At 44.5% G+C, this 24231-nt stretch overlaps 1 protein-coding gene across 1 annotated transcript; it reads right to left on the reverse strand.

The window, feature by feature from the left end:
- Positions 1-1473: 1473 nt before the first annotated feature.
- Positions 1474-11931, reverse strand: LOC140852951 (protein LPA2-like). Its single transcript, XM_073247001.1, has 2 exons — positions 11398-11931; positions 1474-1762 (listed from the first exon to the last, which is right to left on the reverse strand). The coding sequence occupies exons 1-2, from the start codon at positions 11882-11884 to the stop codon at positions 1623-1625; spliced, it is 627 nt and encodes a 208-aa protein (XP_073103102.1). The 5' UTR covers positions 11885-11931; the 3' UTR covers positions 1474-1622.
- Positions 11932-24231: the final 12300 nt, after the last annotated feature.

Genomic DNA, 24231 nt, shown 5'->3' on the forward strand with positions numbered 1-24231 from the left:
TGTCTGAGATTTTAGAGAGTTTTTCCTTCTATGTTAGTAATAGGACTTCATCTCTTATCATCAATAAGATTCAGACCTTGTGGTCAGTAAACATCCGAGCAAGAGGTCAGACAAAAGTCGATGACATAACATCGCTTCATTTCGATTTTCTTGTCTTCTCTTCCTAACACCCAAGAGTATCCTATTATCGACGAGTGCTCGATTATAATCCCATGAAAAAAAGATCACAACAGATATAAAATCCATCTGAGCTATATCAGGGGTTTTTTTGATATTATATGACTAGTAATTTTGGATTCTCATAACATACCAAGTAGGTTATTTATGGAGGTTATTTATGGATGCCTAGGATCTTTAATCATGGAACATGGCCTATCAAATGCAGTGATTCTAAATCACTAAGGATCAAATTATCCCAAGATTAAAATCACCGACAACACTAGATCACCATGGTGATCCCATTAGGATCACTAAACATGCTGTATAAGTAATAGTGCACAAGGCTACAGCTAGTGGGGCATGTAAAGATGCAAGCCTTTGGGGGTCAATCTAAGGCCATCAAGATAATTGATGATTTCAGCAGGCATGTTTGAACTTTGAATTCAGATAGTCAGACTTAGAGGTTGCAAATTTCTTGTTGGGACACTTCTTTTAGTTGTAGCTCGGACGATTCTGTTATATGATGGGCTTTTCAATTGGGTTTGGTCATTGTTCTTTTGAAGTCAGGGCTTTCTTTTTCTTTTTCTTTTCTTTTTTTTTTTTTTTTTTTTTTTTTGGAGGGAGTTTGCCCCCGGGGGATGGGGAGGGCATTTGGCGTTTTGCTTTCAAAAATTAAAAAAAAAAAAAAAAGATTAAATCTTTTTTTGCTTTAAAAAAAATATAGAGGTAACCAACGTTAAAAGCTGCCCACACTTCAGGCAACCTTCTAGAGAAACAAGGAAAAAAAAAAAAAGCTGAAAAATTGAACATTTATTTGTTATGCTATCATTCGTAGAACCTTTTATATATAACCATCCAAAATTTCAAATACAAAAAAAATAAAATAAAATGAAAGAAAATAAAAAATACAGAAGTAATTAAATAATTCAAATGGGTTTGTGAAAATCACTTAACCAAATTACTAACCATGTCATGTTATGGTAGTCCGTAATGGTACTAGGCCATAACCTTCAAATGATGATACTATTAACCATGATGAGCACAAAGAGGGCTGAATGGTGGTAGCAGATACTCCAGCTTAAACCCAGCAAGTCTAGAAGCAGGCCCAGCAGAAGCCCTAATGTCAAAATTATCCGGGCAATGACCTTAAGTATTTGTAAAATACTCAATCCTTGTAACCATGATACAACTAAAGAGTTGTTTGCAAGCCATTGCCGTGCAAAAACAGGCACCTCCCTAATTTTGTCCACGTAAAAATGACATATGAATTCACTGTTGAGGTCATTGAACTTCATGCGTTCAAAGACTGGGTGCTAGTGTAAAATCTCACTTCATGCTAAGCGTAATTATTGGTACAAAGTTTGCCATCTGTAGAGAAACATGAACATTAAAATAAGCTCAAATGAATTAAGATATCTTATGTTCCAAATGATAACACTAAGAGGTGCTGCAATCTGTGATGTTCAATTCTTCATCTGTTCACCCTGCAAATATTTGAACACTCCATATGCAACTGTGCCACCCACAAACAAAAAGACAGTTGGAGTGAAGGAAGGATAGAGATACTTCACAAAAAAATTATCCCATTCCTCTGGCAGGAAGCCTGCACATGCAAAAAGCCTAGGGTTACGGAAGACCAGTGCAATGTAAAAATTTTGTAGTACGAGAAAACTGGAACAAGGAAATCCCTAAACCCATTTAGTCTCCTTCCAATGTTTTGGCGCATATCGTTCTAGTTATCTCAACAAAAAGGTCAAGTTGGATGTGAGGTGGTGATTGCATAATGAATTTTGTTATCTTAATCACAAAATTAGTTCATAATAAAGAAAATTGCTAAGGAGCACCCACCGTATCGTTGCTCAGTTCATAGATCCTATATGGAAATTGGTGATTGGCTGAGCAGTATATGGGACGCCAAGCAAAACCACCTACCTCTTAATGCACCATACCAATCCCTGACCACCACACAGCCTGTTGAACTGAGTGGTGATTTAGCAAGTTATCAGAAGCAACATGCCATGATAAAGTAGGTAGATCCCCTCACCTATCAATAAGCCTTCTAATTATAATGGCAGGCTCATCTGTCTCATCTGTCACATGGTTGTCCAAAGACAGCAATTAAGTGACAAATAGAGAGAGTTGATATCAAATCAGGAGCTGCTTGTGACATTTCCAGCCTTAATTGGATCATACGTCAAGCCATACAGCTTTCCTTATAGATGAGATGAAGCACATTAATTAAGGTCATAAACATGAATTATTAAAAATCATATTCCACCCAAGGATTAAAAGAATTCATCTCAGTTCTTTTATACCTGCTAAAGTGAACGACCTAAAAGAATGACTCGCATTGAGATCCTGTTTTAATCATTTGCTCACTGGACATTAACATACTCCAACATCTGGAATGCCCATAATATTCCACAGACTTGAGTGCCTAATACAACAACCAATAATCAATATATCTGGTAGGCATTTATGGTGGAAGAGATACAACCTTTTGCTTAAATTTCTCCATCCTTTCCAACAAAGCTAGTCATTAAAAAACTTGCCAGTGGCCACCACCTCTATCTTCAACTTTGGCATTACAAACATCCTCATGTCACCCAAATATTCAGAAGCAAATTCCATCCATTGGTTAGATTCCACTAATTTATCCTGGTAGGCATCATGCGAGATGAATAGAACTAAATCAAGATGAAGTAATTTAATGATGCTACCAATCTTATCAACCAAAAACATGTTTGGAATATATTATTTGCCATCTTTTTTTTTTCAAAAAAAAGGTCAACAACAAAAATACACCAATTTTCATCAGCCCACTTTTGCCTTATCTTTAAAACACAACTGTAGAGAGAAAAATTAATGAGAGATCAATCCACCTGGAGGTCCTGATCAGGAGCATCAGGAGGCACAAAAGAAGCCATTAGCACATTGTCTTAGCTTGTTGATTATTCCAACCAAGACTCTGATTGATCAAGTAGAGATTTCACATCCATAAAGGAACAGCAGAGATATTACCAATGCAAAAAGTTGTCCATGTCATTATCTCATGGCTCAGGTTGCCTGCTGATCCGAGGTTTTTCCAGCAGCAAGTCTTAGGAGATGTTTTATGGTGTTAGAAATGCAACAGAAGTTTTTAGGGCCTGTTTGGATGTTGGAAGATCTTATTGGTTGATAAGATCTGATTAGCCTGAAAAGATCTTCCAAAAGGGGCTTCTATATCGAAATATGGTGAAATCTAGGTAAGAGAAAGAGAAGTTGGAAAAGCCAATCATAACCAATCCCAATATTTAGGGATAATGGAAACTGGCAGATGGGCAATTTACATTATCCCAGAAAAATTATAGATAATTTGTGACCAGGCGGCTTCCTCAGCTCTCACTCCCACATAGTTTTAGATAAGAAGCTGGCACCATGATCTTATCGGATGATCTTATCAGACAATAACATCTCCCTATGTCAAGGCACTTAAGGTGCTTTGATGGGCATATCTATGTTCTCATTTATGTCCCGTTTTTAGTTCTTATTTAGAAATGCTCCAGATGTCCATAAGGGCAGGACTGTTTGTTTCAAATTGATATTCTTTTGTGAACTCCAACTTGAATGGAAAAACAACATTTAGGGGCTAGCTAGTAGAATATATAAAGTTGTTTGGTTAATAGGAAAAATAATTTGGGAGTTATTTTGGTTAAATGAAAGACACTGAAGATTTTGTAACCACCGCCCACCCCCCCTCTATGGGCAAGGCCCATCAAAGTTTATGTGATTGTAAATTGTTGCAAGATAAGACTCATAGTGGTGGGTAACCAAACCCCAGTGACTACCCATTGAATTAGTTGGCACCCTTAATTCTTCCCTCTTCTTAATTCTTCTCTACAATAAACTTTCTCCAATCCCTTTTCCCTTCTTATCTTTTCCTTTTTTTTTTTGTTTTGTTAATATAGACCCATGATATGAACAAAGCATGAACGTATTTGAGTTGTTTTCAGCCTTACTGTATTTCTTTGATCATTTACAAGTATTGAGAGCCAGGAGAAATTAAAGTCATAACCCTAATTGAACCTTAGAATCCTGTCCCATCCCTTTTTCTCGTATGGCTAATAGATATTGATTGGTCCACATGAATTAAGTTTAGCAAAATGGTCCTATGTTAGTTAGGATTAACTTTGAATCTTAAGTAAGGCCACGAAACACTACAAGTTTTACTATTCAATTAGAGCCGAATTTGAAGATCCAAACTAGAGTATTGTATCATATGGGAAACTCTTTTAGTTGTTTATTATTTATTTTATCATAGATTTTAGGAAGTCCATCAAGATGGACTGAGTGAGAGGTAGTTCGAATTCATGAAAGGCTCCTATTAGGTAACGTCATAATTGACTAGCACATGTGATCTGAGAAAGGATGGAATGTCATTCTTGAAGAGATCGGAGTACATGAGACAATGTAACGCAAAATAATGAAGTTAGACTCAAATTAATATATTGATAGCAAACAAGAATTCAAGGATAGATTGGTCACTCATGGGGGACAGCTAGAAAAACTGGCAATCCTTTTTCTTTTTAAACAAATATTGGACTTGCAATGGTAGTTCTCTCGAGGCTTGGATTGAACAAGTTCCCAAACTGATTGGTCACTTTTGCTACAAGCTGCTTTCATGGCTTTGATAGTCCAAAAGAAACTTAAAGGAGGTCTCTCAGCTAGACCTAGCACAAAAGGTGGTGACTAAGAGTGAAAGTAACAGTGAGAAAAATTTGCATCGTAGTTCTAACCTCAAGCTATAAGCACTAAAAGAATGGCAAAGAAGATTGGACCAACAATTTCGAGGCATGTTATTGTTGGAATTTTGTATAGGGGCATGCATGCATATTTCAATTTTTTTTTTCTAAATAACGCAGCAGAATATAAGATTAAAACACCTTTTAATCTAAATCATACATGCACAAAATATAGAACACAATGATCTACTTCATATGCTGAAATTGAACACATACTGAATTTTATTCTGAAATTAAATATGTGATTGAATCACATACCTGTTTCATAATTTCTTTCTTCGAATATGGATCTGGAAGAAAGTAGACTCTCTCTTAGCCACACAAGTGTCCGATTTTTACGGGTATCTACTAGGATCAATTTGGAACAGCCCTCTATGGTCTTGATCTTTCTTCTCCAAAAATGATCACCCTACAAATCTGAACGAAGCCTGGATCACGATCAACTCTTTGATCCGTTCCTTGATCTTTTTCTTCTTTTCTTCTCTTGCTTTCTTTTCCTTGATTATGAAGCAACCAAGGTCTGAAAACCAGCCACCAAGTGGGATGCCCAAGCTCCTCTTACGCGTGGAGATGGACGACGCCCAAACCCCTTTGGGCCTTGGAACAAGAAGGGAGAAGAGAGGGAGGCGTGGGGGAGGCTTATGGGAGGCGTGGGGATACTGAAAATCTTATCATCAGAGTTTTAGAGAAGGATCATTTAAATAGGTAAAAGGTTTGAATCCTATTCAAAACCAAATAGCCCCTTAATACAAGTCCTATTTGCATTAAGAATCCTTGTAGCCTTAGATATTTAACCCCCTTTAAGAGATCCATAAGGTGCCAAATATTGGAGCCTTTTCACCCACTTTTTCACACGCTACATGGGGTCTAGGAGATGCCCAATGCTGGTCCCACACGCCCTCTATCATGTGGGCACACCCAAATTGATCAAATCAAGTGACGCTCCAATGCAAACAATCAAAAAAATTGATTAAAAATTTGAACCCTTAATGCATATGATATAAAACCCTAGGCACCCAACAATTTGAGCCCAATGAATCTAATTCATTTAGGTTATTAATAGATAATTAACTCGAATTAATCTTATCAAATAAATAATTCAAGTACAAAGAGAAAATTGGATTCAACCATATGCTAACAAGATTATCCTGAATCCAATAGAATTTCTCTAAACCCAATTGAGACTTCATAAGCCCAATTATTTATTACAGATCTAATCTCCTTATTGTGTGATTCCATAGGTTCAATCCTATCTGATAGTGAGATATATCATGATCTCTATCATAGTGAATATTTCAGGTCAAATCTTTTTATTGTTGACTCCATAGGTTCAATCCTATTTAATAGTGAGATATACCATGATCCCTATCATTGTATCATTGAAACTCTTTTCAATAGATCAGAATAATTCCACTCTAACTCATCAAGAATTGTCGATGATACTATGTGCTCATCGTGAACCATGTGCTAGCAAGATTATCTTAAACCCATAGGATTTCTCTAAACTCAATTGAGACTTCATAAGCCCAATTGCTTATTCCAGATCTAATCTCTTTGTTGTGTAACCCCGTAAGTTCAATCCTATCTAATAGTGAGATATACCATGATCTCTATCATAGTGAGTGTTGGGTATAAAATACCCCCCAGCCGAAGTTCGTGACGGGGGTGATCCTCCGGAGATCCAGCTGACGAGCCTCGACCGGACTCCTACGAGAGCCGGACTTCGTCCCCAACCTCAACTGCGGGAAAGCTTCGCCCGGACTCCCACGGGAGCCGAGCTTCGCCCACGACTTCACTTACAGGTAAACTCCGTCCGGACTCCTATGGGAGCCGGACTTCGTCTCTGGCCTTGATTGCAGGTGGACTTCGACCAGACTCCTACGGGAGCCAGATCTCGTCTCCGACTCCAGCTACAAGCAGACTTAGTCCGGACTCCTATGGGAGCCGGACTTCGTCCCCAACCTCAACTGCGGGAAAGCTTCGCCCGGACTCCCACGGGAGCCGAGCTTCACCCACGACTTCACTTACAGGTAAACTCCGTCCGGACTCCTACAGGAGCCGGACTTCGTCTCTGGCCTTGATTGCAGGTGGACTTCGATCGGACTCCTACGGAGCCAGATCTCGTCTCTGACTCCAGCTACAGGCAGACTTAGTCCGGACTCCTACGGGAGCCGGACTTCGTCCCCAACCTCAACTGCGGGAAAGCTTCGCCCGGACTCCCACGGGAGCCGAGCTTCGCCCACGACTTCACTTACAGGTAAACTCCGTCCGGACTCCTACGGGAGCCGGACTTCGTCCCTGGCCTTGATTGCAGGTGGACTTCGACTGGACTCCTACGGGAGCCAGATCTCGTCTCCGACTCCAGCTACAAGCAGACTTAGTCCGGACTCCTACGGGAGCCGAACTTCGTCCCCAACCTCAACTGCGGGAAAGCTTCGCCCGGACTCCCACGGGAGCCGAGCTTCGCCCACGACTTCACTTACAGGTAAACTCCGTCCGGACTCCTACGGGAGCCGGACTTCGTCCCTGGCCTTGATTGCAAAAAGACTTCGTCCGGACTCCTACGGGAGACGGACTCCACCCGCGATCCCAATTGCAGGTGAACTTCGTCCGGACTCCTACGGGAGCTGGGCTTTGCCCTCAACTGCAATTGCAGGTAGACTCCGTCCGGACTCCTACGAGAGCCGGACTTCGCACCTGACTTAAATTGCAGGAAGACTCTACCCGGACTCCTACAAGAACCGGGCCTCGTCCCCAACTCCGGCTGCAAGTAGACCCCATCCGGACTCCTACGGGAACCGGACTCCGAGCTCCTCTCAGACGGGTGGCTAGCCACCTCTCCCCGCCAGACACTCCAGCCGAACTTCGACCGACAGGCCTAGGCCCCCTGGCAGGCCGCAGTGACGGCCACGACACTGCTCCACCTCCTGCGACGGATTTCGCATGGCTCCATCACTTCCTGGCGGATCACCATAATGACCACGATTCTGCTCCACTCCCTGCGACGGATACCGCGCGATTCCTCCCACCTCCTGGCAAGTCGCGACAACGGGCGCCGTTCCACTACCAGCAACAGACTCCACGTGGCACGTCCCGACGGTGGCCACGATCCCGTTCCACTACTCTTCGCAACAAACTCCGCCTGACTCTGGACAGCCCACTGCCAGACGGTTACAGATATCGCTATCAGTCTGCTGCCCCCTTTTCGCCTATAAAAAGGGGCCCCAGATACGTTATTCTCTAAGCTCTCGTTTTTTATCTAGAAACTCTACTAAAATTTTCGTTCGAGCACTCCATTCTTGTTGAGGCAGAGAACTGACTTGAGCGTCGGAGGGTCTTGCCGAAGCAACCCCACCTCCGGTTTAGACTTCCTTTGCAGGTCCCGGCGGCGACCGCGACTCCCTCAACTCCAGCTTCTCCGGCGCAAGCGGATTTTTGCACCAACAGTGAGATATTCCAAGTCTAATCTCTCTATTGTGTGACTCCATAGGTTCAATCCTATCTGGTAGTGAGATATACCATGATCTCTATCATAGTATCATTGAAATTTTTTTTAATGGATCGAAACAATTCCACTCTAACTCATCAAAGATTGTCAATCCTGAGCAATCCTAATGAGCTCTCACAATCCACTAGTGATACCTAGCAATATGTAGTAGCAACCCAGTAGAACTGAAAAAGAACCTTAAGGTGTAGTTCACGTATGATTCAGTTTCTCTATCATGAGTATGCCTAGATGACAGGTCATGGATAAATCATCAAACCTCATCATCAGTCATATGATAGATTCGATTAGCTTAAGTCCAATTGTGATCCTCATAAATACTCTTTTCCATTAATCGCACTGCTGTGACCACAGACTCGTGGATTTAGCCTCTCAAATCTCATAGCACTACTCTTTATCAATATCAATAGATTCTATCTAGATACGCACCCTACTCCCACAGTGGACCAACTATCACCAACATCTACTACAAGATCTCAATGAGACCATGTTTGTGTCAGTTAAACTCCAGCAGTCTCATTATGAGCAACATACCATCACAGATCAAAGGACCATTCACACAACTACAGCATCGAGACGATCACTGACGATCGAGTAAAAATTCAAGTGATCTCTCATATGATCATGCTCAGTACTAGTTGTTCTCTAACAACTATCCGCACTCATCGTTTAGTGTTTATACTGTATACTAGAGACTCATCTATCTCGAAAGAAGCGATCTATGCATCGGACTATCCAAATCGATCACCGTCCTCATGATGATACTATGATCGAGAGTATTTAAAAATTAATTATACATACCTTTAATTCTCAACTGTTTGAGAATATGTATCGAAGTATTAATTTCATTAATGATTCAAGGACACATCACACTTGAATAAAAAAACAAACTTGCCCTTTTATGAATCAAATCAATATATTAAGTACAAAATTATCTTAGATTTATTACAATATGCCAGTCAGATTGACTTCTAGGACATATATCTAACAATCTCCCACTTGAACTAAAGCCAATTGGCCACTAATCTAACTCCCATCTTCTCAAGGTGAACTTCCATCTTTGGCTGGCTCAATTATTGTCAATAAGTCTGCCATGTTATCCATAGAGTCTACTCTTCACACCTCGATATATTTATTTTCGAGATAGTCATGTATGATATGAAACCGCCGCTCGATGTGCTTGAATTTTTTATGAAACCTCGACTCCTTAGCAAGTATTATGGCTCCATTATTGTTGTAATAAAGTGATATGACATCTGATGTCATAGCCCGAACTCGAAGTAGGGGGACTGGTGTTGGGTATAAAATACCCCCCGACCGAAGTTTGTAAAAGACCGATCCTTTCAGGACTCTTCCGGCTTCCGACCTTATGTGTGGCGTCTCTCCGAACCCCCTCGACCGTCCGGACTTCTCCGACAATGAACTTCTGCATTCATCCATTGGGCCACCCCAAAGGCCCTCTGGGCCCCACTGTTAGCCGACCTTCTACAGCAACCAACTATTTTCCGAATTTCTTCCGGACTTCGTCTGCATCCGACTTCCCCGACAGCGAGATTTCTATGGTAACCAGATTCCATCCAAGTTTCCACGACGGTCGACCGCCTTTCGGATCCCAATCAAGCTCCCGCGAGAGCCGAACTTCTACTACGAACGATCTGCTCCGAACTCCTACCGCGGACTGTCTATCCCAGACATCTACTATAAGCAAATTCCATTCAAGCCTCTACTGTAAATGAATTCCCTCCGAACTTCTATTACAGGTAGACTTCAGCCAAGCTACTTCTCCGGCGGATGGATTCCGGACGAGCTCCAGCAGCTGGGTCCCTGCGATAGCCGATTGCCTCCGATGTCTGCCGAGCCTCCCCAGCGCTATCCGAAGTCCATCACCGGCCGACCTCCTACCAGGCTTCCCATAAAACCGGACTTCCCCGACGGACGATCTTCGGATGAGCTTCCACATCAGATAAATCCCAGATGGACTTCTCTAACGATCGGACTTCCTCGGACTTCGCCAACAGAAAATCTCCATCCGAGCTCCTACAGCAGGTGACTCCCGCCTGAGATGTCAGCGCCCGAAGCGTCCGACAACAGTAGATTCGTCAGCAACCTCGGAACATCCAAGCCTCTCCTAGAACGACGATGTAAAGGGCCATTCTGCTCCATCAGGTATCCCAGCCGAGCTTCAACCGACGGATCCAAGCTCTCTGGCAAACCACAACAAAGGCCACTACCTTACTCCACTCGCTGCAATGGATTCCACACGACTCCATCACTCTCTGACAAGCCACAACAAGAACCGCCACCCTGCTCCACTTTCTGCAACAGATTCCATGCAGCTCCACCACTCTCTGGCAAGTCACGACAACGAACACTACTTCACTCTCCGCAACAAGCTCCATGTGGCCCTGAACGACCTCCGACGCCACTACTCTCCGTAACAAACTCCGCACGGCTCTGAACGGCCTATTACCAAACAGTTACAGACGTCGCTGTCAGTCAGTTACGCTCTCCGTCTATAAATAAGGATCCCCAGATACGTTCTTTTCTGAGCTCAAAAACTCTATCTCGAAACTCTGCCAAAATTTTCGTTCGAGCACTCCATTTCTGTTGAAGCAGAGTACTGACTTGAGCGTCGGAGGTCTTGCCGGAGCACCCCCAACTCCGGTTTAGACTTCTCTTGCAGGTCCCGACGGCGGTCACGATGTTCTCCAGCAACTCCGGCTTTGACGAAATTTTACACCAACATTCCCCAAACTCCCAACAATTAATGATCAAATTTTTCTTTTTTTTTTAATTATGAAAATGCTGGTTGACAAGATAGAAATCTCCCAATAAGATAATGTAAATGAGACAAGGGCATCTTCCAGACCTAAAACTGCGAGCACTTCTTCCTTTTCCTAAATGATTGATAGATAATGAGCAGCAATGCAGGCCACAGCAAACGGAGAGTACCTGATGCAGCCAAGGCAACGCCCTCGACGAGGATTAGAAAGCCGAGACCCAACCAGGTGAGGAGAAAGGCGCTCTCGTTCACACTCTGCTGCCCTTGTGATGCTGGGTCCTCTTTTTTGCTGCCCGAGTAGAGCATAGAGGTACCCTTTACCGGAGAGCGTCGGATCACAGAGCCCCTTTCTTTACCTTTCCGCTTCTTCTTCGCGTCGACGCCGCTGCCAAATCCGGTTCCCTTGCCACCCGGCTTCTTGGGGGATGTTGGAGGAGGCGAGGAAGTGGAGGCCTTGTCAGCGGGCGGCCCCGTCTCGCCCTCCGGCAGCTCCGCCCTGGCGATGAGGGAGACTCCTCGGTGGGGGGCGCTGATGGGGAGAGAACAAGAGAGGAGGAAGAGAGATGGAATAGAACAAAGGGAGGGTCTCCGAGAGAGGCATAGCGACGGAGGGAGACACCGGTGGTGGGTTCCGATCGGTGAGGCAGTTCCATCCATTTGGGTATTGTCTGGTTTCCTTTCCGACGGCTTCTGGGGATATATGCATCATATGGTGTCCGCGCCACGTTTCAGCGCGCACTGGCTCAGAGCTGCAGTCCATTTGGCTGACCGTCGAGGTGAATTTGGGTCCGCACGGTCCATTTTTCTGACCGTCGAGGCGAATTTGGGTCCGCACGGCCCACGCTACTTATTAATTACTTGTTTCGGACCGTTCATCAACGCGGACAATGATACAGTTCCGGTCACCGGTTCAACCTTGGGATGAATCGCAGATACTTCTTATCGACTTTTATTATTATTTAATCTCAACAATAACATAACGTTGCAAATAATGCATAACATTAGCTAAGCATTATTACTGGATTCCTTGGATCAATGTACTATCATACATATTTCAAATCAATGAGCTATCTTCGTGGTTGCCTACTCAAACACCGAGCTGAAGTACACGAAATTGAACTATTTGCATCCAGTCTGATGTGCGGTCCATCTGACATATGAGCTTCCTCTATTACCTCGGTCAACCAATTTTCTGATACGTGCAGTAGCTGTCCACCCTAAATAGAAAGCTTAGATGCAACTAACTTTCCATAATCCAGCAATTAGAATATCTCGCCCACAACGACACATCGAACAGCCCAACAACTTCAAAACTGTATGTTTCCACGGTTGTTCCACCATATTCTCTATAAATAACCAAAGCCCCGATGACCCAAGTAAAAGAATCCATCTCATAGAATCACTTGCGGCTTCTGCTGTTCTCTAATTCCTGACTTGAGCGTCAGAGGATCCTCACTGGAGCAAACCACCAGTCCGGACTTTATTTTGTAGGTCACTCCAGCACCCCTGACAAGGCTCGGTCGCTTACCTTCTGACTTCAGTCGGAACAAACAGCAACAAATAAAGGAATGGCACTCTTTCGCATCATGCCACCAAAGAAAATCGCCTTCAAGCAATCGGGGCGATCTATCGCCTCTCGAATCGCCATCGGTGCCGAAGAAAACCACGCACCAGCATCACAACAATCGGCCCCTCCGCCACCAATACAACCGGCTCAAGGTATTACTCAAGACCAGTTTGCCTTACTGGTCGACCAGGTCCAAGCACTGATGGCGGCGGTCGGTGCTATTCAACAGTAGGTGCAGCTGCCACCCTCTCAAATCTCTCCTTGGTCCCCTCATTAAAGTCTGGATCAAGGAAGGCAAACTAGGTAGAGTCGGCCCCAGAGCCCTGATCGTAGAAGACACTTGCCTACTTCTCGATCTGGGAGAGACTCGACCCCGGATGGTCACTAATCACCCGGACAAATGCACCTATGGTCCGTGATGATAGAATGGATTGCCAACTCTAGGAGATGAATCACAAAATCAAGGCCATATAGCATCCAGCCCTGGAGCAGGCCGATACTTCTGATCTCCGTGGTGAAAGATTTCCATGTCAACCCCCCTTTCACCATGGAGATCTTATGGGAACCCTTAACGGCAAGGTTCAAGATGCCACACCTAAAAGCTTACGATGGGTTGACAGACCCGACTGACCATTTAGGGAGTTTTAGAACTCTCATATTACTGCAAGAGATCAGTAATGCAATCTTGTGTCGGGCCTTTCTATCTACTTTAAAGAAAGCAGCTCGAGATTAGTATTCTAGCCTGAAGTCTGGCTCTAATCATTTCTGTTGGTGCAAAAATCTGCTTGTGCCGGAGAAGCTGGAGTCGAGGGAGTCGCGGTCGCCGTCGGAACCTGCAAAGGAAGTCTAAACCGGAGGTGGGGTTGCTCCGGCAAGACCCTCCGACGCTCAAGTCAGTTTTCTGCCTCAACAAGAATGGAGTGCTCGAACGGAGAATTTAGCAGAGTTTTGAGGTAAAAAATGAGAGCTTATTGAATAACGTATCTGGAGCCCCCTTTTATAGGCGGAGGGGGCAGTAGCCTGATAGCGACATCTGTAACCGTCTGGCAGAGGGCTGCCCAGGGTCAGGCGGAGTTTGCTGCGAAGAGTAGTGGAATAGACCCGTGGCTATCACTGGGGCGTGCAACGTGGAGTCTACCGCGGGGAGTGGAGCGGCGTCTGTTGTCGCGACTTGCCAGCGGATGGGAGAATCGCGCGGTATCCATCGCAGGAAGTGGAGCAGGATCGTGGCCGTTATTGTGGACTGCCAGGGAGTAATGGAGCTGCGCGGGATCCGTCGTAGGAAGTGGAGCAGTGCTGTGACCGTTACTACGGCCTGTCAGGGAGTGATGGAGCTGTGCGGAATCCGCCGCAGGAAGTGGAGCAGGATCGTGGCCATTATTGTGGCCTGCCTGGGAGTGCAGATCCGTCGGCTGAAGTTCGACAGCGGTCGGAGCTGATGACGGAGTCTGGCTCCCGTAGGAGTCCGGACAGAGTCCTCCTTGCGGTTGGAGTCGTGGGCGGACCCCGGCTCCCGTGGGAGTCCGGGCGGAGTCCTCTCGGAGTTGAAGTCGCGGGCGGAGCCCGGCTCCCGTAGGAGTCCGGGCGGAGTCCCCTGCAATTAAAGTCAGGTGCGAAGTCCGGCTCCCATAGGAGTCCGAACGGATCTTATCGGCAGTCGAAGTTGGCGACGGAGCCCGGCTCCCGTAGGAGTCCGGGCGGAGTCCCCCTTGAGGTTGGAGTAGTGGGTGGAGTCCGGCTCCCGTGGGAGTCCGGACGGAGTCCTCTCGGAGTTGAAGTCACAAGCGGAGCCCGGCTCCCGTAGGAGTCCGGGCGGAGTCCCCTGCAATTAAAGTCAGGTGCGAAGTCCGGCTCCCATAGGAGTCCGGACAGATCTTACCGGTAGTCGAAGTTGGCGACGGAGCCCGGCTCCCGAGGGAGTCCGGTTGGAGTCCCCCTTGAGGTTGGAGTCGTGGGTGGAGTCCGGCTCCCGTGGGAGTCTGGGCGGAGTCCTCTCGGAGTTGAAGTCGCGGGCGAAGCCCGGCTCCCGTAGGAGTCCGGGCGGAGTTCCCTGCAATTAAAGTCAGGTGCGAAGTCCGGCTCCAATAGGAGTCCGGACGGATCTTACCGGCAGTCGAAGTTGGCGACGGAGCCCGGCTCCCGTGGGAGTCCGGGCGGAGTCCCCTTTGAGGTTGGAGTCGTGGGCGGAGTCCGGCTCCCGTGGGAGTCCGGGCGGAGTCCTCTCGGAGTTAAAGTCGCGGGCGGAGCCCGGCTCCCGTAGGAGTCCGGGCGGAGTCCCCTGCAATTAAAGTCAGGTGCGAAGTCCGGCTCCCATAGGAGTCCGGACGGATCTTACCGGCAGTCGAAGTTGGCGACGGAGCTCGGCTCCCGTGGGAGTCCGGGCGGAGTCTCCGTTGAGGTTGGAGTCGTGGGCGGAGTCCGGCTCCCGTGGGAGTCCGGGCGGAGTCCTCTCGGAGTTGAAGTCGCGGGCGGAGCCCGGCTCCCGTAGGAGTTCGGGCGGAGTCCCCTGCAATTAAAGTCAGGTGCGAAGTCTGGCTCCCATAGGAGTCCGGACGGATCTTACCGGCAGTCGAAGTTGGCGACGGAGCCCGGCTCCCGTGGGAGTCCGGGCGGAGTCCCACTTGAGGTTGGAGTCGTGGGCGGAGTCCGGCTCCCGTGGGAGTTCGGGCGGAGTCCTCTCGGAGTTGAAGTCGCGGGCGGAGCCCGGCTCCCGTAGGAGTCCGGGCGGAGTCCCCTGCAATTAAAGTTAGGTACGAAGTCCGACTCCCATAGAAGTCCGGACGGATCTTACCGGCAGTCGAAGTTGGCGACGGAGCCTGGCTCCCGTGGGAGTCCGGCGGAGTCCCCCTTGAGGTTGGAGTCGTGGGCAGAGTCCGGCTCCCGTGGGAGTCCGAGCGAAGTCCTCTCGGAGTTGAAGTCGCGGGCAGAGCCCAGCTCCCGTAGGAGTCCGGGCAGAGTCCTCTGCAATTAAAGTCAGGTGCGAAGTCTGGCTCCCATAGGAGTTCGGACGGATCTTACCGGCAGTCGAAGTTGGCGATGGAGCCCGGCTCCCGTGGGAGTCCGGGCGGAGTCCCCCTTGAGGTTGGAGTCGTGGGCGGAGTCCGGCTCCCGTGGGAGTCCGGGCGGAGTTCTCTCGGAGTTGAAGTCGCGGGCGGAGCCCGGCTCCCGTAGGAGTCCGGGCGGAGTCCCCAGAAATTAAAGTCAGGTGCGAAGTCCGGCTCCCATAGGAGTCCGGACGGATCTTACCGGCAGTCGATGTTGGCGACGGAGCCCGGCTCCCGTGGGAGTCTGGGCGGAGTCCTCTCGGAGTTGAAGTCGCAGGCGGAGCCCGGCTCCCGTAAGAGTTCGGGCAGAGTCCCCTGCAATTAAAGTCAGGTGCGAAGTCCGGCTCCCATAGGAGTCCGGACGGATCTTATCGACAGTCGAAGTTGGCGACAGAGCCCGGCTCCCGTGGGAGTCCGGGCGGAGTCCCCCTTGAGGTTGAAGTCGTGGGCGGAGTCCGGCTCCCGTGGGAGTCTGGGCGGAGTCCTCTCGGAGTTGAAGTCGCAGGCGGAGCCCGGCTCCCGTAGGAGTTCGGGCGGAGTCCCCTGCAATTAAAGTCACTGACGAAGTCCGGCTCCCGTAGGAGTCCGGACAGGGCTTACCAGCAGTTGGTGTTGAGGATGGAGCCCGGCTCCCGTAGGAGTCCGGGCGGAGTCTACTTGCGATTGAAGTTGTTGGCGGAGTCCGGCTCCCGTAGGAGTTCGGACGAAGTCTGTCTGCAGCCGTTGGAGTCGAGGGCGAAGCCCGGCTCCCGTAGGAGTCCTGGCGGAGTCTTCCTGCAATTAAAGTCAAAGGCGAAGTCTGGCTCCCGTAGGAGTCCGGACAGGGCTTACCAGCAGTTGATGTTGAGGACGGAGCCCGGCTCCCGTAGGAGTCCGGGCGGAGTCTTCCTGCAATTAAAGTCAAAGGTGAAGTCCGACTCCCGTAGGAGTCCGGACAGGGCTTACCAGCAGTTGATGTTGAGGACGGAGTCCGGCTCCCGTAGGAGTCCGGGCGGAGTCTTCTTGCAATTAAAGTCAAAGCCGAAGTCCGGCTCCCGTAGGAGTCCGCACAGGGCTTACCAGTAGTTGATGTTGAGGACGGAGCCCGGCTCCCGTAGGAGTCCGGGCGGAGTCTACTTGCGGTTGAAGTTGTCGGCGGAGTCCGGCTCCCGTAGGAGTCCGGACGAAGTCTGTCTTGCGGCAGAAGTCGTGGACGGAGCCTCGCGAGGGTCGACCCTGCCAAGAACTTCGATCGAGGGTATTTTATGCCCAACACCAGTCCCCCTACTTCCGAGTTTGAATTTCGAATGAAGGAAGTACGGAGAAGTTGTCGCAGCCGAAGTTCTTCCCCGGACGTCCGGGCGCAACCATCCTTGGATATGTCTGCATTTAATGCGTGCACGCCAGAGTCCTTTTTTCGATTATGGCGACCCGAAGAGTCTTTTCGGAACTCCCGCTGAGATGTGACCCCAAGCATCGCGTCATGGAAATTTGCGAACAATCAATCCTCGATAGCGGCGAGTGGGACACGCGGGACACGTGGTAAGCACTGGCTGGTCTAGGGACACCCGCCACCATAATTGCGCTAAGATCCGCTGCCTATTTAAACTTGTTGCTCCTAGATTGATTTTGATGATTACAAAGCAGATTGAAGGGATACAATCAATTGAAAAAGTCCTTATGCTCTTCAAGGGCAAAATCGTAATTTCACTAAAATCCTGATTTGATAGTACCATTTGGTAGAACAAATGATTTGAAATCTATTGATGAAAATTTCATTGTGTTTGGACTAATATTTTTGAAGTTATGAAGGTTTGAAGTGCATGAGTCGACTCATGAGTCAACTCATGGCACTATGAGCTGAATGGCACGAAAAAATTCCCATGGCACGCTGGATTTTTGGCTTGGCACGACCTGTGAGTCGACTCATGAGTCGACCCCTGCAACGGGAAATGTCAGCAACGGCTATTTTTTTGCCCGTTTTAATTGCCATTTATGCTTCCTAAAAATCCTCTAACGGCTCTTTATCTGCCTAAATTATTTTCTCTTGCTTCTAATGCTACAAAATACTTTAAATGATGAAAGAAATTGCAGATTAAATAGCGGATCAAACGTGAAATCAAATGAGAAGAGAAAAGAGAGGAAAAAGAGAAGAACAGAAGAGAGGATCCGAAATTTGCAAGAAAAAGCCTGAGATCAACGAAATATCCATAGAGAAAAAGAGAGAGGATCCACAATATACCAGAGAGATTGTGAAAGAGAAAAGGAAGATCTTTCAAGGAGAGAATTCTTCACGCCTATCGTTTCAACCTTGATCTAGAGATCGTTCAAAGCTTTCAAGAGATCTTCAATCAACAATCAACCTCTTCTCAAGCGTTCAACCGTTCATTCATCTTGAGAAAATCTGAAAAAGGGGTTCTTCATTTGAGTAAAGTTTTTATTGTTATATTTGCTCATTTAAGGAGCTGTTTTTGTATTCATCTGTGCTCTAAATATTCTTACTCTTTGTGAGTTTTTGCTCTTATTTTTGGAGGATTTTCAAAACAAGGAAAGGTTGATCCGAACCTGAAATCGGAGTGTTTTGGGTTGGCTTGTACCCGGGAAACAAGTGTTCTAGCTTGGGATAGCTAGGGTCGGAGTTTCTGACGTCCTGTATTCTAGCTTGGGATAGCTAGTGTCGGAGTTTCCGACGTTTTGTATTCGGGTTGAATACAAAGGATAGTGGATTGAAATTCCCAAGTGGGATCTTGGGGAGTGGATGTAGGTGCAAGGTTAGCACCGAACCACTATAAATCCTTGTGTTTGTGGTGTGCTTTATTGCTTTATCTTATTTCTTTATTATATCCTTGCAATACTGCTTTAGGTAATTAATATTAATTTAAAGCCATTGTTTTGTTCTTCATAAATTATCTGTTGGGCTTAAAATTTTTAGAAACCCAATTCACCCCCCCCTCTTGGGTTGCATAGCTGGGCAACAAGTGGTATCAGAGCCAGTGCTCTAGCCCTTCTTTGATCTAACAATCAAAGAGCCAAAGATCTATGGCAACCCATGTTGGAACTTCTCTAGCTGAGGGGCAATCAACAAACCGACCTCCACTTTTCAATGGGTCTAATTACACCTATTGGAAAGCTCGGATGAAAATTTTCATACAAGCACTCGACTATGATATGTGGAGTATCATAGTGAATGGTCCTCACACACCCACCAAGATTATAGATGGTGAGGAGTCAACCAAACCCGAGAAAGAATGGGATGAGGTTGACAAGAAATTGGCACAATTAAATGCCAAAGCTATGAATGTTCTTTATTGTGCACTAGATGCTAGTGAATTTAATCGCATTTCTACTTGTGCATCTGCTAAAGAAATATGGAATAGGTTAGAAGTCACCCATGAGGGAACAAATCAAGTAAAAGAGTCTAAAATAAACATGCTTGTTCATAAATATGAATTGTTCAAAATAGAGCATGATGAGTCCATAACTGCTATGTTTACTCGTTTTACTGATATAATCAATGGTTTAAAGAGTCTTGGCAAATCTTATACTAACAGTGAACTTGTAAGGAAGATTCTCAGGTCACTGCCAAGAACTTGGGAAGCCAAGGTGACTGCCATCCAAGAAGCAAAGGACTTGAACACTCTACCTCTAGAAGAGCTTCTTGGATCCTTGATGACTCATGAACTTAGCATGATGCAACATCAAGAGGATGAAATCAAAAAGAAAAGAACCATTGCCCTCAAATCCACAACTTCACCTGATTATGAAACAGATGACTCTGAAGATGAAGATCAGGATGAAGAGATGGCTCTCATCACCCGGAAATTCAAGAAGTTTCTAAGAAAAAGGAAACAGGGGATGAGAAAGAAATTTACAAAAGGGGATCAAAGCATAGAAAAGGAGAAAGATCAAACCCCTATATGCTATGAGTGCAAGAAGCCAGGACATTTCAGATCCGAATGTCCTCAATTGAAGAAAGGTCCAAAGAAATTCAAAAAGAAGGCAATGATGGCGACCTGGAGTGCGAGTGATGACTCAAGCTCCGACGAGGAAACCTCAACCGAACAAGCCAATCTGTGCCTGATGGCACATGAAAATGAGGTAACTTCTGAATCCACTAGTGAATTTACTTTTGAAGAATTGCATGAAGCTTTCTATGATTCAATTGATGAATTAAAGAAACTAGGGAAGAAAAACAAAGAGCTGAAATTGAAAAATCAGTCCTTAGTGAAACAAGCTGAAATTCTTTCAATTTAAAAATTCACATTGATTCAAGAAAATCAAAACTTTAAGGATGAAATTAACAGACTGAAATCTATAGTAGATAAGTTCACCTTAAGTTCAAACAAGCTAAATATGATCCTTGATAATCAGAAAGCTATATATGATAAGGCTGGACTTGGTTACAAACCCCTGAAGAAACAAAAATTTTTGAAGGATATTTATGCAAATTATTCAAGCAAAAAGCCTACAAATATTACTTGTTTTAAATGTGGAAGAATAGGACATAAATCATACACATGTCTTATTAACAAATATGCAAACACAAAGAAAATATGGGTTCCAAAAGGAACCATTCTGACTAACCTGAAAGGACCCAAGAAAGCTTGGGTACCTAAGACAGAAACTTGATCTGTGCTTGCAGGTGTGTCTAGCATCCCAAGAAGGAAACAGGAAATGGTATCTTGACAGCGGATGCTCGAGACACATGACTGGTGATGAATCACAATTCATCACGCTTGATGCTAAGGATGGAGGGATGGTCACCTTTGGAGATAATGGCAAAGGAAAGATCATCGGGATAGGTAACATTGGTATCACTCCCTCCAAATACATTGAGAATGTTTTACTTGTTAAAGGTTTAAAGCATAACTTACTTAGCATTAGTCAATTCTGTGATATAGGGTATAAAGTAAGTTTTGAATCATCTGTATGCATTGTGACGAGTCCTATTAACGATGGCATTAAATTTATAGGACATAGGCATGGCAATGTTTATATGGTAGACTTGAATGATTTAACTAAATTAGACATGCAATGCCTAGTTTCCTTAAATGCTAAAATAAATGAGACTAGTTGGCTGTGGCATCGTAGACTTGCACATATTAGCATGCATTCTCTTTCAAAATTAATCAAAAAGGATTTAGTTCTCGGTTTGCCAAAATTAAATTTTGAAAAGGATAGAATTTGTGATGCATGCCAATTAGGTAAACAAACTAGAATATCATTTAAATCCAAAAATACTATTTCAACTTCTAGACCTTTAGAGCTCTTACATATGGATTTATTTGGACCAACTAAAACCACTAGTCTAGGAGGAAAACGATATGGATTTGTAATAATTGATGATTACTCTCGTTTTACTTGGGTTTTCTTTTTAGCTCACAAAAATGAAACTTTTCAAATTTTCACGAAATTTCATCGAAAAGTCACTAATGAAAAAGGGTTTTCAATTCAAAATATTAGAAGTGATCATGGAACAGAATTTGAAAATCATGACTTTGAAAATTTTTGTGATGAAAATGGAATTGGCCACAACTTCTCTGCTCCTAGGACACCCCAACAAAATGGGGTAGTTGAAAGAAAAAATAGAACCTTAGAAGAAATGGCCCGTACCATGCTCTGTGAAAGCAACCTTCCAAAATATTTTTGGGCAGAAGCTATTAACACAGCATGTTACATTTTAAATCGTGCTTTAATAAGATAATTTTTAAAGAAAATCCCCTATGAACTTTGGAAAGGAAGAAAACCAAATATTGCCTATTTTCATGTTTTTGGTTGCCGATGTTTTGTATTAAATAATGGCAAAGAAAAACTTGGTAAATTTGATGCAAAATCAGATGAAGCAATCCTTCTAGGTTACTCCTCCACTAGTAAAGCATTTAGAGTGTTCAACAAAAGAACCTTAGTAGTTGAGGAGTCCATACATGTTGTCTTTGATGAATCTAACGATCTTCCTTCAAGGAAGAATAAGGGTGTTGATGATGCAGATCCACTAATAGAAGGTATGAAGGAGATCACTCTAAAAGATTCAGCAACTCCAGAAGACAAGGATCAAGAAGATGAACAAAATGAGAAAGGTGAAGAAATTCAAGAACAACCTCAAGGTACAAATGACTTACCCAAGGAATGGAGGTATGTTCACAACCACCCTAAGGAATTAATTATCGGTGATCCTATGCATGGGGTAAAAACACGTTCTTCACTTAGAGATGTACTTAATCATTGTGCTTTTGTATCTCAACTTGAACCTAAAACTTTTGAAGAAGCTGAAAATGATCATAACTGGATTAATGCTATGCAAGAAGAACTCAGTCAATTTGAAAGAAATAATGTTTGGACCTTAGTGAAAAGACCTAAAGATTATTCAATAATTGGCACAAAATGGGTCTTTAGAAACAAATTAGATGAGCATAGAAATGTAATTAGAAATAAAGCAAGACTGGTTGCTAAGGGATATAATCAAGAAGAAGGAATTGATTTTGATGAAACCTTTGCACCTGTTGCTAGATTAGAAGCCATTAGACTTCTACTTGCTTATGCTTGCTTTATGAAATTCAAACTATTTCAAATGGATGTTAAAAGTGCATTTTTAAATGGATATATTTCTGAAGAAGTATATGTAGAACAACCCCCTGGATTTGAAAATCATGCTTTTCCCAATCATGTCTTTAGATTAAATAAAGCTTTATATGGTCTAAAACAAGCACCTAGAGCATGGTATGAAAGGCTAAGCAAATTTCTACTAAATAATGGTTTCTCAAGAGGCAATGTGGATACAACTCTATTTATTAAAAGAAACCAAAATGATATGCTAATTATACAAATTTATGTTGATGACATAATTTTTGGGTCTACTAATGAATCCCTTTGTCAAGACTTTGCTAAGCTTATGCAGGGAGAGTTCGAGATGAGCATGATGGGAGAACTCACCTTCTTCCTCGGACTCCAAATCAAACAATCAAAAGAGGGAATCTCCATCACCCAAAGCAAGTACACCAAGGAACTACTCAAAAGATTTGGAATGGAGAACTGCAAACCAATTGGCACACCAATGAGTCCCTCATGTAAGCTTGACAAGGATGATGAAGGTAAAAGCGTAGACTTAAAATACTATAGAGGTATGATTGGCTCATTATTATATTTAACTGCAAGTAGGCCTGATATCATGTTTAGTGTTTGCTTATGTGCAAGATATCAATCTAATCCTAAGGAATCTCATTTGAATGCTGTTAAAAGAATCCTTAGATACTTAAATGGTACACAAACTATAGGGTTATGGTACTCTAAGGACTCACAAATTAATTTGTTAGGATATTCTGATGCTGATTTTGCTGGATGTAAATTAGATAGAAAAAGCACAAGTGGAACTTGCCAATTTCTTGGAGTTAACCTAATCTCATGGTTTAGCAAGAAACAAAATTCGGTAGCACTGTCTACGGCTGATGCCGAATACATTGCAGCCGGAAGTTGTTGTGCTCAAATCCTGTGGATTAAGCAACAACTCGAAGATTTTGGAATCAAACTTAATGAAACACCAATAAAATGTGATAATACAAGTGCTATAAATCTATCTAAAAATCCAATACAACATTCAAGATCTAAACATATTGAAATAAGACATCATTTTATAAGAGAACATGTTCAAAACAAAAATATAATTCTTGAATATGTTTGCACTGAAAATCAATTAGCTGATATCTTTACAAAGGCCCTTAGTGAGGAAAGATTCTATGAAATTAGGAGAAATCTAGGAATTCTAGATCCATTTGTCTGAAATTTCTCAATTTCCAAAGAATAGATGTCAAAATCTCTTAGAGCTCAATTTTCAACATCTATCCTGGTCCCAAAAGCTCAGGTTTATCACTCTAAAAACTTATCATTGAGCAAAATTCTTTCTCCCAAAATTTTGAATTTTTCTGGAATTTATTTGCATTTTTCCTGATTTTCTGAACTTCATGAGTCGACCCCCATGAGTCGACTCAATGGCAAACTTGTAAATCCCACCAACTTCCATCGGGTTCATTGTTTTTAAAACGGAAAACCTTGTTTATGAGACGACTCATCTTCTCGTCGTTCTTCTTCCGAAAGCCGTCCTCTCCAAACTTCTGTTTTGCTCCAAATCCAAGGATTAATTTCGAGGCAATTCTCCCTCCTCTCCACCAAAAATCGCCTCCTTGAAAAGGATTTTTCTGTGCTTTCTCGCAGTGTTAGGCGCGGGTGGAACGTGCCCTAGAACTTCACCGTTCATTCAAAATCCACTTCTTTTCTCCACCAAAATTCTTCTTTACTCTTTTGTGATCCCTCCTCCACTGAATTCAAGTCTTCTTGTCTGGATATGGCTCCAAAGATAAAACTTCCCCAAAGAAGGAAATCAATCCGAGAGCCTGAGGAAATTGTCCGAAAGAAAAGGCATG

The sequence above is a fragment of the Elaeis guineensis genome, chromosome 12 (assembly GCF_000442705.2).
Source record: "Elaeis guineensis isolate ETL-2024a chromosome 12, EG11, whole genome shotgun sequence".
Lineage (NCBI taxonomy): Eukaryota > Viridiplantae > Streptophyta > Magnoliopsida > Arecales > Arecaceae > Elaeis > Elaeis guineensis.